The following is a 17039-nucleotide window of genomic DNA, read 5'->3' on the forward strand; positions in this document are numbered from 1 at the left end:
TGAAATGTGCTTGTGACGTGGCCTTGACCATGTAAGAAAGAGAGGAAAGAAAAGGGTTTTAACCAGAAAAGGGAGCGGTTTTCTAATTGCAATATCCTACGTACAATAACACACAAGAAACAGCTATAAAATTGCTAAAGTCGGAAGAAACAGCCGGTATTTCGTACGCAACGCGCAAATAAATATGTACATAGTTTCATTTTGTTCGAAAACAATAGTCGAGGCTCATCCGTGAAACCTTAACGCGTTTTGCACAGTAATACCCACACGTGACTAATTTTAGGGCCCAGACCCTTATTATAGAGTACGTGAAATATTTTCCGTATTACTCGTTTCCAGATCACACAATTTTAAATGAATTTTTGGATAAGGAAAATAAAAACTATTCTTCGGTACATAGAAGCACCGATATCTAGAGGCTTTGGGCCACCCCCCCCCCCCCATCGATGACCATGTCCTCTAGCAACTTCGGGGTGTGAATCATTATATGTAGCTCCAATTATATACTTCCAAGGCCATAGCCAAGCCAGATAGAAGGACCTGGGGATGTTTTGGGTTCGACAGCAGTTCACTCGAAAAATGTACCATATAACTTACCCAACGGATTTGCTGTATTATGTGTCTTCAACCATCCTATTGAGCGCGTATAGTTCCAGCACACATTTCAACTTAAATGGACTGAATCCGGTGAGCCCATTGTAGGGCTCATCAGTGAAGAGAACGGTCGCCCATTGATCCATACTCCAATCTCTATGCTCTCTGCGCCATGATAAACGGATTCTCCTGTCCGTAGAAGTGAGCGGGACGCAAACAGTAGGTCTTCTTGCAAACAACCCTCTCTCATGAAGTCTTTTGGAAACAGTCACCCTTGCTTGATACACGGGTTCCTGTGGCTGCATACAAGCAAGTCACGAAAGAGCTGTAGCACTCCTGTTACGCCTCGCTATAATCGACAAATGGCGATCTTCTCTGTCCGTCGTGGCTCTTGGACGACCTTGCCCAGGCTTTCTCTCGATGGATCCGGTATCCTGGAACTGTTTCCATAAGTTACACACGACGCTGGGCGTTAAATTGAACTCCCTACAAATCTGGACTTGAGATTGGCCTGCTTCTAGCCTCCCCACAATTCGCCACCTCATTCCATCATCTAAACGTTGGTGGTTACTCATTTTTACTGTTACAATTTGAAACTAACCGATTGCTGCAAAATAACACCAAGAAATTCGCCGAGGTGTGCTAGCGAACGAACGAAATACGTCTTAACTTACGCGCGCTTATAAAGCCTGTTTCTCTACTGGCTCCGCCTACACACACGTGTACGCTTACGTATTTGACGTACAAGATTTGCATTTTTGTCTAGAAGCAGTGGTTTTACATTCAGTTCAGTTCTTTTCATGAAATTCGATAAAACATGCAAATTCTCTTAATTTATTTCACCAGTGTATAATTATTTGGTGCTATTCGGGTATTCACAGCATTTTAAAATTATACGTTGCTTTCGTATCATTGTGGCGTATTTTGTTTATAAATAAATTTCAGCTGAGAGAGGAAATATATTGGAGAAAAAAATATTACTATATGTTTTTTTAGAAATTTTTAGTGTTACTTTACGGCACCTCAATGAAGAGTAAGTGACACGCTGATATAAGATGATTATTTTTCATGAATTTTAAAGCACTTTTCATTTTTTCAATACAAAAAACAAAACAAATGATATTTCAAAAACCTCACTTTAATTTTTCTGAAAATACGGCAGAGTTTTTGGCTTTTCTTCTTCATTCTATAATTAGTACTAACTTACTGTGCAATTCTTTTACATGCATTACATTACACGTAAAAAGTGAGATTGGCGAGAATCGGCCGTACTTTACCATGGCCGCGCATCGATACATTGGTTAAGAGGCTTTCGTTTCCGTAGCAACGAGTGACGCGGTTCGTAGTTTCCCCTTCACTGCAAAGTTAACCTGAAACGGACTATAGGTAGTAAATTGCCCATGGCAATAGACCTGACTCGTGCTTGGTTTGAAAGGAAGAAAGGAAAGAGGCTTATGTAGTGGGGGTGGGGGGCTCGTATATCGGAAAAGTTATTTTACGACCACTCTGTATGTCAGGCATCTTCACCCCGTTGCTCACGAGCACCACATTTCCCTCCGCAGTACCCATAGTGCTCGATGCTCGTGCCCGATTTGATGCTCGCGAGCACTTGAGATCAACGTTCCAATTAAATACCTCCGAGGAATTGCATTCAAGGAATGAAATCACCATCATTTCATGCATTCGTATGTTGAACTTGCAGTAAGGGTGCTCTTCTTTTGATGATAGGTAAAGGCAGTGCTCGCGAGTGGAAAAAGGTAGAAGATCTCTGCTGTACGCATTCGACATCGCAAATGGGACTGAGATCTCGAGGCATGGATCTTAAAATTATGTGAACGATCCCCCGTTTAGCGATTCATAACCTGATCTCGAGTTGTGGAGAGAGGAAAAACGTAAGAGTGAGAATATTATCCAAAGTTGAAAAGTAGCTTTTATTTTTGCCCCCGTCGTCTCTGAAGCCCTCGGGGTCAAATAGGTAAAAACGCGATCGAATTGGCAAGTGAACAGTTACATTACCCGTGTAAGTAACCTCCGCCTCTTGACACCGTAATCGGAACATTATGTAGGAAATATTCCGTCCAATGAGCGAATACGACACTTTTGTTTGTGTAGACCAGTGCTTCCCAAAGTGGGAAACATCGCGGGGGCGATGGAATAGTCCAGGAGGGATAAGATAGAAGCTACTTTTATAACGTAGGATTGTATGGTTCGCTTGAGTTGGGGAAGGGGGCGATGAAAGAAAAAATTTCTGAAGAAGCGGGGCGATGAAACAAAAAAGTTTGGAAAGACCAGGGGTCTTCAACCTTTTTCAGGTCGCGAGCACTGCCTGTACCCATCAAAAATAGAAAAGCACCCCTAACGGCATGATTGAAATACAAATGCATGAAATTAGGATGAATTTAACCCTTGAATGCAATTTGTACAAGATGTTTAATTAGAACGCTGATCAAATGCTCGCGAGCACCACATCGGGCACGAGCATCGAGCACGCTGGGTGCTTCAGGGAGCACCATGGTGCTCGCGAGCAACGGGTTGAAGATGTCTGGTATAGACGGATACTAAAAATGCACAATACCCGTATTACCTGGTTTACATCGTCTGTAATTGAGGGAAAAAACTGATTGTGTTTATAGTCAAACTCGATCAATGACGACGTCAAAGACTCCACGAAATTTTGTTGCAACAAAGGTGTCGTTACAACCGATGTTGGCGATTTTAAGGTCGGGATTACACTATAAATGTTTGATAAAGGATCTTCTACAAAACTTGAAAAATGAAACCAATAAGCATTTCAGTAATATTCGAACAAATATAGTCCTAGGGCCGCATTCCAGGATGTCGGGGGTTGGAGCATGCTCACACGCTTGCACACTGTTTTGGTTACTCACATTCTTGCAAGCGCTCGAGATCACTCTTCGGTCGCTCACTGACCTGATCACCTATCTTTATTTTCCATACGACAAAAAGATTCAAATTTTGAATGGTACACCTTGATCCATAGGTTGAATAGGTTCATTCATATATTCTAGAAAACTTGGGTTGAACCAGCACCTACTGGAGATAGAAGACCTCCGTCCACTGCTCGTGACATCAGCGAGTAGTCCATTTTCCCTCAGGGGAAAATATTCCCTGCTCGTGCCAGTGTCATCGTTGTGCGGAAAAGAAATGATCGGGCTAGCATTCCTGATTTCTATGCCCCACATCCAATCACAATGCGGTATTTGTGAGCCAACCAGGAAGATACTACGCCAAAATAAGAAACGAAATAGGATGCTGTGGTTCAAAATGTGGCAAACTTGATAGGTAGTCTTAATGACGTTTATAGCAACCTGTGCGTAGAAGAACGTATAGAAAGTAAGACACGTCCTCTTACATTTCTGAAAATTTGCCCTTTTGTGCTCCTTTTCAGGTTTCTAGAATTATATTTTTCTGTGGAAAGTTTTTTTTCCCGTTTGGAAACATTTCTTGAGAGTGCTTTTGTGTTTTTTTCCCCCACACGTATTCATCATAAAGGTGAAATTCTCAGAATTTTATGTTTCTGCTTTTTTTTAGCAGTTCTTGTTATAACCGGTATTATTGTTCGGAATAGTGGTGCTATCTATTGTGGAAATTGGAATAAGTGACGTCATTAAGGGTGCGCACACAGTCATCCTTTCTCAGTTTCCGAATATGGCAACCCTATTTAAGAAACAAAACTATATTATCAAACTTCCAGTTAGGTTCACAACACATGCACACACATTCCAACATGTAGCTACTCTAGAAATGCTATAGAGAAATATGGATGAGATCTGTGTGTTGTTGAAAAGTAGTTTATTCACCCTTTTCTCTCTCTCCCAAACTTTTTGTTCCATCGCACCTTCCAACTCAAGTAAACCCACAGGATCCTACGTTAAATCAGTAGGTTCTATCGCCCACTTTGGTAAAGACACTGGGCCATATAATTGTAGGGTGACCATACGTCCCGTACTTACCAGGACAATGCGATTTTCTTTCTTTTCATAGCCAGGGCCGCAACTAAGGGGGAGCAGGTGGGTCTCGTGCCCCGGGTGCTGGACCAGAGGGGACGCAAATTTTATTCTCAAACCTCTGCTTAAACATTACAAGGGGGGGCGCCAAAATGCGCACTTGCCCCCGAGTGACCCATAGCCGGAGATTGACTTAGAAGTCTGGGGGGGACGAGGCCATTATTGCTGGAGGGGGGGCACGATGTCATTTCGTTCATACATACATTAGATCAGTCGACTCCACCTTTGACGCCACGCATCTCCACCCATGGAGTGACCAAACATCTACTGTAGTTGCGGCCCTGTTAATGGCCGTCCCGACTTTTTGGCAAAAGCGTCCCGTTTTTTACATGACGCCTACTTGGGACTTTTATTCTTTATTGAAGTCAGATTGAAATTATTTTTCACAACTCATAAATTATATATTACAATTACAACTATAAGAACATTAATCTCGCACATTTGCCTTGTTGAACGTTTTATTTCGTGGAATTCATTTTAACCCACTGCAATTTGCAGCAATGCTTCGTTTCCCGCCGATGAGATTTTTCCGTAATTTCAGCAATATCTGACAACTTTGTTCACTTTTGGCATCGTTCTTGGCGATATCCCGTATTTCTCTAGAGGAAATATGGCCAGATTACGATGGCGAGAAAAGGAACCGGGACCGTCCCGGGAAATAGTGGACGTATGGTCACCCTAATCAGTAGGTTTCTATCGTTGTTCCCCCAGTGAGCTATAGCTCAAGCTTTACTTATAGCTCAGTGCGTTCCCCTTGGACCATTTCATCTTCCACCAGGAGGCGATATTTCCCACTCCATTTTTATAAAATCACTGGGCTATATCAGCACCTCCTAAAGATAGGCCTCTGCACGTTGATCATCATAATCGTAGAAAGGACATCTCCTATTCGTACAGGCATGTTGAGCAAAATTTATTATTAAATTTCCAAATTTTTAATTCTTCCCCTATGCTTATTTAATTCTCTATAATAAGCATAGCAGTAACGTTGGAAGATCAAAGATCAAATTAGGTCCCTATAAGATGAAGATGCGGCATGCCCCCGGGCATCCTACCACTTTTTACGGTAACGGCCTCTGCACTGTTTGCCGTAAACGTCATTCAGATTACCTACCTAGCAAGTTTGCCACATTTTGAAACGCAGCATCCTATTTCGCTCCTTATTTTGGCGTAGAATCTTTATGATTGCCTCATAAATACCGCATGGTGATTGGATGTGGGGCATAGAAATCGCCAATTCTGAACCCGATTCCCTTTTTCCTCGCAACGATGATACTGAATTTTTTTTCGTCCTGAATATTCTGAGGAAAAATGGACTACTTACTGACGTCACAAGCAGACTACGGAGGCCTTCTATCTCTAGGAGGTGCTGGCTATATAATGGGTGTCCAAAATGGAAATAAAAAACACCGCACATATAAATATAAAAAGAAAGACTCAATTTATTTTATTTGTAAAAACTCTACCAGTCTTTTTTTTTATTAAGTTATAGATTCATATATATATTTCATGTATATATATATATATATATATATAAATATCATTTCCCCAAGTCGGGGAAAAGAAATTCAATCAAAAATAAATAAATTAAAAAAAAGAGAAGAAAAAAAACAAGTCAAGTAAAATGTGTTTCCAGTCTAATAACTTCTGACTAAAATATATGATTTCATCTCTGCAATCACTCGCGTTTCGTGTCATTTATTTTCACAAGTGTCTCAACAACTTCCAACAACAACATGGACAGTTTAATAAAGGGATTTTCCCTGATGATTGGGGGGAGGAGCCGGTGGCGATTGCTGTGTGCGTGCGTACGTACAGATAGTACAGAAATACCAAATTTTTCACAGATGAACAACACTTTTTTTTTTTCCTTTTATTCCCGTGGTTTCTATAATTTTTGATTCGAGATCTTCGTTATCACTTCGACATTCTGTTCCACATCTTATAGGACTTGAGTTTTTTGTTTAAAATTTTATCTCTTCTTCACTGATGCAAATGATCACATGAGCCCATATTCTTGTCTGTAATGCTATCTCTTGAGCTTCTTCTTTTCCGCGGTGAATTGCTTGCCATATCGACGTGACAAGTCCTTCACAAACTCAGTTTTTAGCACTTTTAGACACCTGAAAATGGAGAGAGAAAAAAAGTTTTTTAATCTTATACATAAGTGCTAAATCTTTGATTTTCATATGATCATCTTCAGTGTTTTTTGATGATCATGATCAGGGCCATCTTAAGCAAGGGCGTAGTGGGGGAGAGGGTCTGTGAGAAAATGACCGAAAAAAGAAATGACCAAATATATTGTTCTATCACTTTGTTCCCCCCCCCCCCTGAAATGAAAGTGCCCAGAAATTTCTGGCTATGCCCCTGGTCTTAAGGGCATCATGGGCCTCCGGGCCAAGTGATTTTTCGGAGGCCTTGCCTTGACAATTTTCGAAAATTTCAACCAGTTCTAGTTTTTGTGAAGCTCTTCTTCTCTTGAGGGGGGGGGGGGAAGCATGCGTTAAGATGGCACTGATCCTGATATTTTAGAATATATAAAATGATCTATTAGAAAGGGAATAAAACAAAACAGGTAAAAAGCATATAAAGGTAAGATTTATGCATATGAAAAGCTGTTATGGTTGGAGATTGAGCAGATGAGACAAAAGTAAGTTAAGCTCCACTCCCCACAATGGTTTCAGCATCCCTGGGGTTGGGATAAAAAGATGACTTCCTAAGTGATCTCGGGGAAATAAAATTTTGGAATTGCTAGCAGAGTCAATAACAGTGTCAATGCGTGATCTTCTCACCTACATTGACCAGTCTGCCCCCCGAAATGTGAGAAAATGACTGAAAAAGATAGTCAAATCTATTGTTCTGTCGCTTTGGTTCCTCCCGATATGAAAGTGGTCCCCCCCACCCAAATGAAATTTCTGACTACAGGCCTGCCAACACTAACTAATCTCCTTGATTGTTCAGAGAAATTTGCCAGTCGTTCTGACAACAAATTAACTCCTCTGCTGTAAAAAATGTGCGTATTAGTTTTTCTAGTTTGAAGAAAATTATAAATCGATTGTAAATACAGAAGAAGTTCAAGCATTCTGCCAAGTATCGGACCAGGGCATGTTAGATTACTGAAATACTGAAAGGTAGCTGAAAAAATGAATCGTGAAAACCTGAGCTTGAACCCTACCATCAACACAATGGTGGTCGGCTGAAGGTTTTCTGTAGTTCCCAACTTTCAGGTGTGAATGCGAACTGATTTCCCCATTAAAAAGTGTCACCACACACGAAAATTGAAAAATATTCAATCATTATACTTCACTCATAGTTTGTAAAATAGATGGTAACACTAAAAAGTTTGTGCACAACACTAGATACCAAATTCAGACTGTTAGGTACACATGAAGACCTTATGTAGGGCTGTAACCAGAGGTGGGCAGAGGGGGAAACTGCCCCGGGCAGTTAAGTTTAGGGAGGCGGAAGTTTTAGGTGGGAACAAAGAACACCATTACAAAATTATTGAATTTTAAATCTGTGGGGGTGGCAAAATAATGCTTGCCCCGTGTGGCAAAAATCCTAGTTACGGCCCTGCCTTATTCCAACAACTCATTCTGTAGTAAATTGCCCATGGCGATAAATATATTTTTTTTTTCAATTCTGTGCACAGAAATGTAGTTACATGTTCTCCCATACACTCACACAAAGCCTGCCAAAAAAAAAAATACACCACAGGATTCTTGGGTTGGCCAGATTAGTGCACGGGTGGATTATCTAGAGACTGGGAGCATAGGCAAATACAGGGGGAAAAAGGGCAATGCCCTCCCACACACACTTCAGTAAAAAAATTGTATTACTGGCATAGGCAGGAAGGTAGAGGTGGAAATTCTCCTACCCCTGTAAACAAAACACACCCTCTGTAATCTGTCACACAGGACTGTGACGGTAATATTATACTACATATAGAATTGAGCACTCGAATATGCAATCCTAGATTCCTTCTCCACCAAAAAAATCAGCTTCGTCAAAAAAGATAACATAGGTCGGTCTTTGACTGCAACCTTCAATGGTGTATTAAAAATAATATCATCAATGCTGATGTCTTACTTTCGATATTGAGAACTTGATCTGAATTTGGCAATGTCAAAGCTTGGAGCATGTGGCATGTGGACAATGAAAGCATTTGGAAGCACTACAAATTCATAGCTGCAAATAAAATCAAACACAACATTTACTAATGTCATTGAAGAAACAAACCATAACCATTGCATACAATTAATTTACATGCAAACTGAAAAGCACTTAAAATACCGATTTTTAGAGAACTCAAACGTTTTTGGTATATCTTGATTACTCGCAACGTGATCATCCCAGCATAAAAATTAAGTAACAAATATCTTTGCTAAAATAACATGTGAGCTTTTGCCAAGATATAATGAACCTTCCCTCAGCTATACCCAGGGCCAGAATTAAAAAGGGGGAGGGGCAACTATCTTGAACAGCATTACAACTAGTATTACAATATATCCCGATTTCTTTTATCCTGGAAAACGACACACAGTGGTCCAGAATGTGATATAACAAAAGATGGCAACACATGAGTGATAATAAATTGTTGCAAGGGAACAAAAAAAAAAAACTGTTATAAAATCATCTAATTTCACAATGGTGATGCCTCAAAATCATGTTTACCATGCTCCCCCCCCCCAAAAGTCTTATTTAAGGCCCTAGGAAGGGGATGTGGTGCCAAGGGTGCTGGACCAGGAAGGGCCATCAAAATTAACACTATTTCCCGAGACAGAGTGTTAGTTGTACTTGCAGCGCTGGCTATTCCCAGCTTTGTATTTAGGAATGTTCAAAATGTACAGCGTCGCATGACCATAATAACAACCAGGATTCCATTTTTGCTACGTTTTTAAGCAAGTTGGGCGCACATGCATGATATATTTGACTGCGCAGGGCATAAGGGGAATCCAATTTCAACAAAAGAAACAGGCCTGGATGAACAATTTTTTTAGCCCATTCTTTTCTATGATAGGTAAAGAATAATACTTGCAACAATTTAGCCTACATATAGATGAATGGGGGTTGGGGGGCAGGGCTAGGCTGAAGTAACTGTCCCTGGGCTTGAATGAGGGGTCCACAAAAGTTTACACATTTGTGTTTTACATAATAACCCTTTGCCCCCGGGCCAAGTGATTTTTTTTGAGGCCCTACCAGACATGTTCATGAAAATTTCCACCAGTTGTCATTTTTGTGAGGCCCCTGGGCCGTGCTTGGTTAGACCCATGCCTTAAGATGGCACTGTTCAAAGGGGCTCCAAGGAAAAGTCTACCCTTGGAGCCCTAAGAAGGCACACTACCGTACTGGGGCGAGTTGAAGACTTTTTAATAGCTTCAAATTAACTAAGTTTAATAGTATTGTACAGTTTTTGCACTTTCAGAATCTAAGTTAACCCAAGAATATCCAGTTCCTTATCTAAAGTGTTTAGATCTTTAAAGGAAAATCCTACACATTCATTGAACAATCACCAACATACCCTTGTGCATACAGCTCCATGATGTGCGAGACTTTGTTCCAGCCAAACCCCACAAAGCGACGATCGTATTCAGGCACATCCCTCCGCACAACAATGTACGGTTCGAAATCCAGCTCCCACTGGACACGGTAGGGAGTTGTGGCAGTTCGCCACTTGGCATAGTTAGTTGGAGCATGGCCTCTCGTCCAAACATGATACCTGAATTCAAAATAAAATTACATTGATATAATATACAGTGAAACCTGTGTATAACAGTGCTATCTATAATGATAAACTTACCTGTAACAATATTTTCTTTGGTCGCAGAGAAATTACTATTCACTGAATGTATTTTGAACCTGCCTACAGTGATAATTACTTTTTTAAGATGCTACCGTCTATAACGATAATTTTACCTCTTTAGAAAACTAGTATTACAATACATCCCAATTTTTTTTATCCTGGAAAACGACACACAGTGTTCCAGAATGTGATATAACAAAAGATGGCAACACATGACTGATAATAAATTGTTGCAAGGGAATCGGGAGAATGGGGGCTAGTGACTTGAATGGAAAGAATTCTCGAACTCAGACCCTGATGTGCTAGTGTTTGGCAGTGCAAGCTATAAAGCGATTATTGCAGACCTACCTACCAGGTGAGCAGTGAGGAGGAAAAAGCATCTGACTGTTCACAAGAGAAACCGCAAATTTCTGCTAATGATGCTATATCCCTAATTAATTAATTAGGGGATATGGCAATATAGAACGGTTAACATTCTACAGATGCGGTTCTCAACCAGTGCTCTACAGAGTCCTTGAGGGCTCCACTGCAGCTCGAGGAGAATAAAAGAAAACAGTAAATTTGATAAATAAATAACAAAACGAGGCGAACAGGGCTCCGCCACAGAAATTATAGACTTGCAGAAAAAAAAGTAAAGGACCGACCCTACAGGAGATTTTGTTTCAACATTATCATATGTTTCAGATGTGCATCTGAGCTCGTTAGATGGACTCAAATACAGTCAAATTTGGTTATAACATACCCCCATGTGATTCGAGAAGTGTATGCTATATAAGCGAGGTCTTGAAATAAGCTTAAGTAGGAATAGCGTATATGCATACAACGTATTATTGAGATTGTCGCAGACAAAATAAGCTTATGCAGCATATAATTCAAATGTAACACACCATGAATATAGTTTTTGATTCTTATGTGAAAAGTTGTGTTTCCAAATGAATTTTCCCAGGATATGCAATAACATGCAGATATTTTTGGAAATGCTAATGATTTTTTTCAGTTTATGCTACGGTTCTCCTTCGGAGATGACAGTATTGTACGATTTGTCCAGGAAAAGAAATCTCACCGATGTTTATAAATTCAATAATACACTTGAATTAGCACAGCTTTTCAGTGGTGAGTGAGTTGCATGGCCCCCACTTCATGGAGCAGGGCCTGTAGGCTGGGATCTTTTGCGGGCTCCTCTGTCAGACTCTTCATGGGCCCTTCTATAGTTAATTTAAAGTGTAAAAAATAAAAAATGATGAGAATTTTGTCCTAGGCCCCAGAGCTAGAGCCGTACCAGCCCCGCTCTTGTGGGGGCCCATGGTGAGCTGATTTACAACAATTGTTCTTTTATCACTGCCATCTATAAAGTGATCCCACAGTAACAAAAATAAGTAAAAATTCAATAATTCGAAAAAGCACAGTGGATGCAGTTTGCACAGAAAGACAAATGCCAAAAGTTTATTCTTAAATCAGTTACATTTATTACTGACAGGTAGCGCTAAAGTTTAAAAAAATTATGTGACATCTGTGTTGGTGAGAAATGCAACTATATCTGCAATGTAATTTCTAGGTTATTTGAATTTTTTTTTAATGAGAAAACGTCAAAATAACACCCGCATACAATGAATATTGTAATAAAAGTCTTTTTTAATTGTATTTATCTAGGTTTTTTCACAGTACATTATAACCAAGTTATTTTCCCGGAAAAGACCATTCATTTGGTATGTTATATCCACAGTGTATGTCTTAAGTAGACTATGTTATGAAGCAGGTAAAAATGTATACAGATGTGTGTGAATGGGCCAAATTTCAAGGATTACACAACTGCATGTTATACCCAGGGTCAGGGCGCAACTAGGGGGGAGGCAGGTCTCGTGCCCCAGGCGCTTGACCCAAGGGGGGTGAAAATTTCATTCTGAAACCTCTCCTTCAACATTACAAGGGGCGACAAAATGTGGATGACCAAGCATCTAGTTGTGGCCCTGCCCAGGGTTGCAATTAGGGGGAAGCTGGTGGTGTCAGACCAGAGTGGGGATGAATTTCACACTGTAACCTCTCTTTTAACATTACAAGGGCGCACCAAAAGGCGTGCTTGCCCCGGCTGACCAAGCATCCAGTTGAAGCCCTGGTTACTATACTCTGGGGTATGTTATAAGTGTACTCAACTGTATATGTGTATTCAAGTGTCCTTTGCATCAATAAGTAAATAAACAAAACTTCTGTAATTTTATTATGAAACAAAATGATGCTTACTTTTCGGTTATACATACTTATGTGTATATATGGTTTGTTTTAACTAAAATTTTCACTCCAAAGTTCTTAAAATAAGTTTAAATATAATTTGAAGTTTAGAAAATACAATTTTATATAAGTGAGTATTTATAAGGGGCCATTCAAGTACTATGTCAGCATCGATGGGGGGTTCTGATTTGCTGTCTTTTGGTGGGGGGGGCGGCGGAAGTTTGGAAGTTGGACTTCCGCCCCCTGGTGGACCCCTGGACCTTCCATCATGGTGGTTGATGCTTATATCATCAACCACCCTTTATAAAAATATGAAATATTCTTAATGACATCTTTACTCTGTGTGCCAAAAAAGAGAAAACCTTTCCCTAGTTTATGGGCATCTGAACTAATACTAACACTCTTCCTATTGATAAGTCCCCCTACAGAGTAACTTGAGTGATCTCTGAATGTTTCACGGATCCAAGTGATTCGCAATTATTGATTGTCTGGGGGGGGGGGGTGAGCACGAGTCCCCCATGCCTCCCCCCCCCCATATATCTCTGTCCCACCAATATGCATAAGGAGGTGGGGGAAGAGTTGACAAAAGTTTGCTGACAAGGGGAGACAGCACCGTCTTAACAAATGGGCCTCAAGAAAAGAGGGGGGCTCAAAAAGAGAACTAATTGAAATTTCAGAATTTTCCAGTTAGGTCTCAGAAAAACTAATTGGCCCGGAAGGCCCCCACAATGCTCTTAAGATGACCCTGGAGGGGGGGGGGGGTAAAAAATGGCTAAAAATTGCCTATGTAATACTTGAACAATCCCTAAAATTAATCAATAAGCATAATAAAGTGAGTACAAAGTATAAGTACATTATATTACATGCACACATCATATGTACATATACATTGGATGTGCAAATGCTCAAACTGTCTACATTGATAACCTGTCTATAACAATATTTTTTCTAGGTCCCAACAGTATCGCTATAGAAAGGTGTTTTACCGCATATATGAATGCATGTGTGAAGCACTTCTTCAACACATAACATAAAATGATAAATAAATTTATAATCAACAAAAACTATTTCATCATTAAAATATGCTGCTCCATCATGTAAAAATAGTGAAAAAAAAAAAGCAAAAGTCAAAGAAATCCTAGCCCAAGTAATTCACAATACCTGAAGGTGAACAATGTTCCCATGTCCAGCATGGAAAGTAGCTCCGCTTTTGATTTAGGGAATGTCAGTCGATACCTCTGTGTTTCAAAAGCAGGAACAATAAGTGCCTGGGAAATATCACAAAGCATTTGAGTCTAAGGCACAATCCAAAAAACCATACAAAATATGCATAAGAAATAGATATACACGGTTTCCGCAAATGAATGATACAATTTAAAAAATTTACGTTTTCAATAATTACACATAATATAATCTGTGATACAAAGGATTCGGCTGCTGGTTGAAGATTAAATCCAAGAAAGAAAATTCAACTAGCCTTGCAGAGAACATAACCCGTGTCCTTGTTATAATATTATGTCAATGGACAAACAATTGATTTGTTTATTTGTTTTTGGTATCTGGAAACACATTATTAGTCAGGTATTTAGATTCAGAGTTTTGGCAACAGTACAGAAACATGGCTTCTCAAGTCTGAGCAAAAACAGATGTCTCTTATTTTGCATGTTTATCTATTAAATACGTGTTGCTCTATTAAATACGTGTTTTAGTTCATTTGAATATTCTGGTTATAATTATTCACACACACACGCTATTATATATATAGTAGGAAGGATATGTCAACGGATCCAAAACAGCAAGAGTCCTCTCACTTGCAGGGTGAGCGCCTTATAACACTAGACTACAGAGCCAATGAATCTTCTTTCCTCAGAGCTCGCGTGTGCTGAAAGGGACAGTACATGGACAGCCAGACCTAACTCAGGCCAAAGTTCACAATTTCAGACACTGCCATAAGATGGAGACTTATCCACAATGTGTGATGTCACTCTCCACTATTGTGAGCTCCTTGTTAAATAGTAAGATTTGGTCTGAGTTATGTCTGCCTGTCCATGTATCGCCCCGTTCAGCACACGCAAGCTCTAAGGAGAGAAAATTTGTTCGCTTTGTAGTCTAGTGGTCTAGGACACTCACCAGAAATGTGAGAGGACACAGGTTCAATTCCCTGCAAGGCCAGTTGAATTTTCTCTCTCTCTTCCTTGGATTTATCTTAATATCAGTTAGCTGTCGAAAACTTCGTAGTAATAGCAGAGAGTGACATCATCTTCAGATAATCTGTGATACATGAAAATAAAGAAAAACATTCGAATTGTTTTTTTCAACATCACCCAATAAATGGCAGCACCTCTGTAGAACACAGCAACTAAAACTGACTGAACCATTCTTTGGTTTTCCTGCAGTAAAAATTTCTAAATGCATAGAAGTACTGTTGAACCTCGATAACATAAAACCTGCTTAACATGAAACTCTGGTTAACGTGAAAAGAATTCTCTCTTTGTCCCATCATTTCTCTTTGGCAATATAATGCTAAAAAATATGCTTAAAACGAACCTCTTGAATGGAAGATAGCTTAAAACATGAAAGGATTTGTCAACCTGAATAAAAAAATATGATTTGCAGAAAAATTCCAGGAAGGTTGGGTGAATATTGTTAGTGCGCTAGACAATGACCTTGGCTATCATTAGGGAAATGGTTTTACTGCCCTTGAGCATGTGTGTGGGTGGGGGGGGGGGCGAGAGACGCTTGTACACTTATCTCTGACTCTGCTCGTTGTTGTTTTGTTTTCAACAGCTGTTGTATTGATTTAAGAGCATGGATGTGGAGCTATATCATGGTCTCAAGAAAAAAAAAGGACTGCATGGAATTCAGTCTTTTCTGTGATGATAAAGAACTGCTTTCAGCATGGTGGATTCTCCAATATAAAAACAAATATTGTTGAAAACGAAACCAAAGCACAAAGACCCATCTTTGATTGAAAACGCTAAACATTTTGGAATTCTGATGGTAGCCCAATTTGAAGAATACATAGAAGTTGATGGAAACATTCCAGCTGTTGATATTCAGTCAGATGGTAGCATTATCGTCCGCATGTAACCAAGACCTGAGTGATTCAGATGATGAATCAGAAGCCAACTTTTGACCCAATTTTTTGGGAAATCAAATTTTGGAAGCTTTGAAAACACTTAGGACTGGTTACAGTATAAAATTTTTATAAAAGATCTTTTACAAAACTTGAAAATAAAACAACCAATAGGCCCATTGGTTACGAATGTAACGGGTATGCTTATTGTTTGCACTTTTCAAGTTCTTTTATAGAACTTTTCTGAAACTTTTATAGTGTAATGCCCGGGGGTGGCTTTAATTCATCTGCCACCCAGATGGAAAATCTCATGTGTTGCCCCTAAAGACGACCCTGGTGGGAGGCTGAAAAATCTTTTGATAAGGGAATTCTGGGATAAACCTGATTTTGTTTTACCTGTCCAAAGCCGCACATAATTTTTCAGCCTACAAAATAAATGTACTTCAGCATACATCCTGCATTTAGAGAAACTGCCCCATTTTTTTTTGTGTGTGGTCCAGAAATATTTAACCTTTCTCAATAATGCTAAATTACTTTCTCCATATTACAGCTCTTATTGATGAGCCGCTACATTTTCCTTCCTTTTAGGACTGAATTTTCTAACTAATCTAATTTTTTTTAATGGAGTTGAACCTTGTTAATGCCAAAATACGTATGCCAAGGTTCCCAAGGCAGAAACTAGGGGGAGTTCTAGGGAAGTTTTTGGTGCTCCGAGCAACCCTGGACAAGTGAGAACCCAAATTCTTCCTTTGTCTTTACTTGACTGCTCCCAAAAAATTACTGTGAGGGAGTGGAGTATATTTGCCCGGGGGGGGGGTCTCAGCTTCTATAGGTCAGGGTGGCAAGTTTGGTGGAGCGGCAGATTTGAGGAATGAGTGTCAAGAAAATTAGTAGAATGGGAGAAGAGCGGCTAAATTTGTACAGTCCACAGGTTGTGAAGCTACAAATCCGCTTCTGCACACAGTGAGGGAACCAGGTCAGTGGGCAACACAAAAAAGAGGCACAGAGTGTGTCTGTGAGCATGGAAATGACTAAAACAGTGAAGCATGCGAGTGATCGAAGAGTAACTTAGAGACACTGGTGTATTTAAGGGGGGAGCAAATCTGGTTATAGTGCAGAGAAGCTGATTGGAGGAATGAGTGGGCAAAATAAATGAATATATATATATTAGACTAGAATGATGAGAAAATTCGTAGAGCCCACAGGCAGAAAAACTGTAAATCCGTTTGGGTACAGGGAACCAAAATGCAAACTTGTGTGTGTGCCCAGGGTGATAGATTCCATTCCTTTTCCTGGTTGTAAGACCCCCCCC

General features: G+C 39.9%; 1 protein-coding gene across 4 annotated transcripts in view; it reads right to left on the minus strand.

The window, feature by feature from the left end:
- Window positions 1–6500: 6500 nt before the first annotated feature.
- LOC149071632 (xylosyl- and glucuronyltransferase LARGE1-like) overlaps window positions 6501–17039 on the minus strand; it is a 338538-nt gene continuing 327999 nt past the window's right edge. For 2 of the 4 annotated variants that reach the window (XM_089247670.1, XM_089247671.1), the window contains 4 exons: window positions 13813–13919; window positions 10144–10341; window positions 8712–8810; window positions 6501–6745 (listed from right to left, as the gene is read on the minus strand). In XM_089247670.1, the coding sequence (XP_089103796.1) occupies window positions 6652–6745; window positions 8712–8810; window positions 10144–10341; window positions 13813–13919 (498 nt within the window). In that variant the 3' untranslated portion in view covers window positions 6501–6651. The remainder of the gene's footprint in view (window positions 6746–8711; window positions 8811–10143; window positions 10342–13812; window positions 13920–17039) is intronic. The other 2 variants (XM_089247668.1, XM_089247669.1) reach the window with 1 other exon arrangement.

This window comes from Pholcus phalangioides, unplaced genomic scaffold (genome assembly GCF_987345545.1).
Source record: "Pholcus phalangioides strain wild (caught in Gottingen) unplaced genomic scaffold, Ppha-v1.0 ptg000018l_1, whole genome shotgun sequence".
Taxonomy (NCBI): Eukaryota; Metazoa; Arthropoda; class Arachnida; order Araneae; family Pholcidae; genus Pholcus; species Pholcus phalangioides.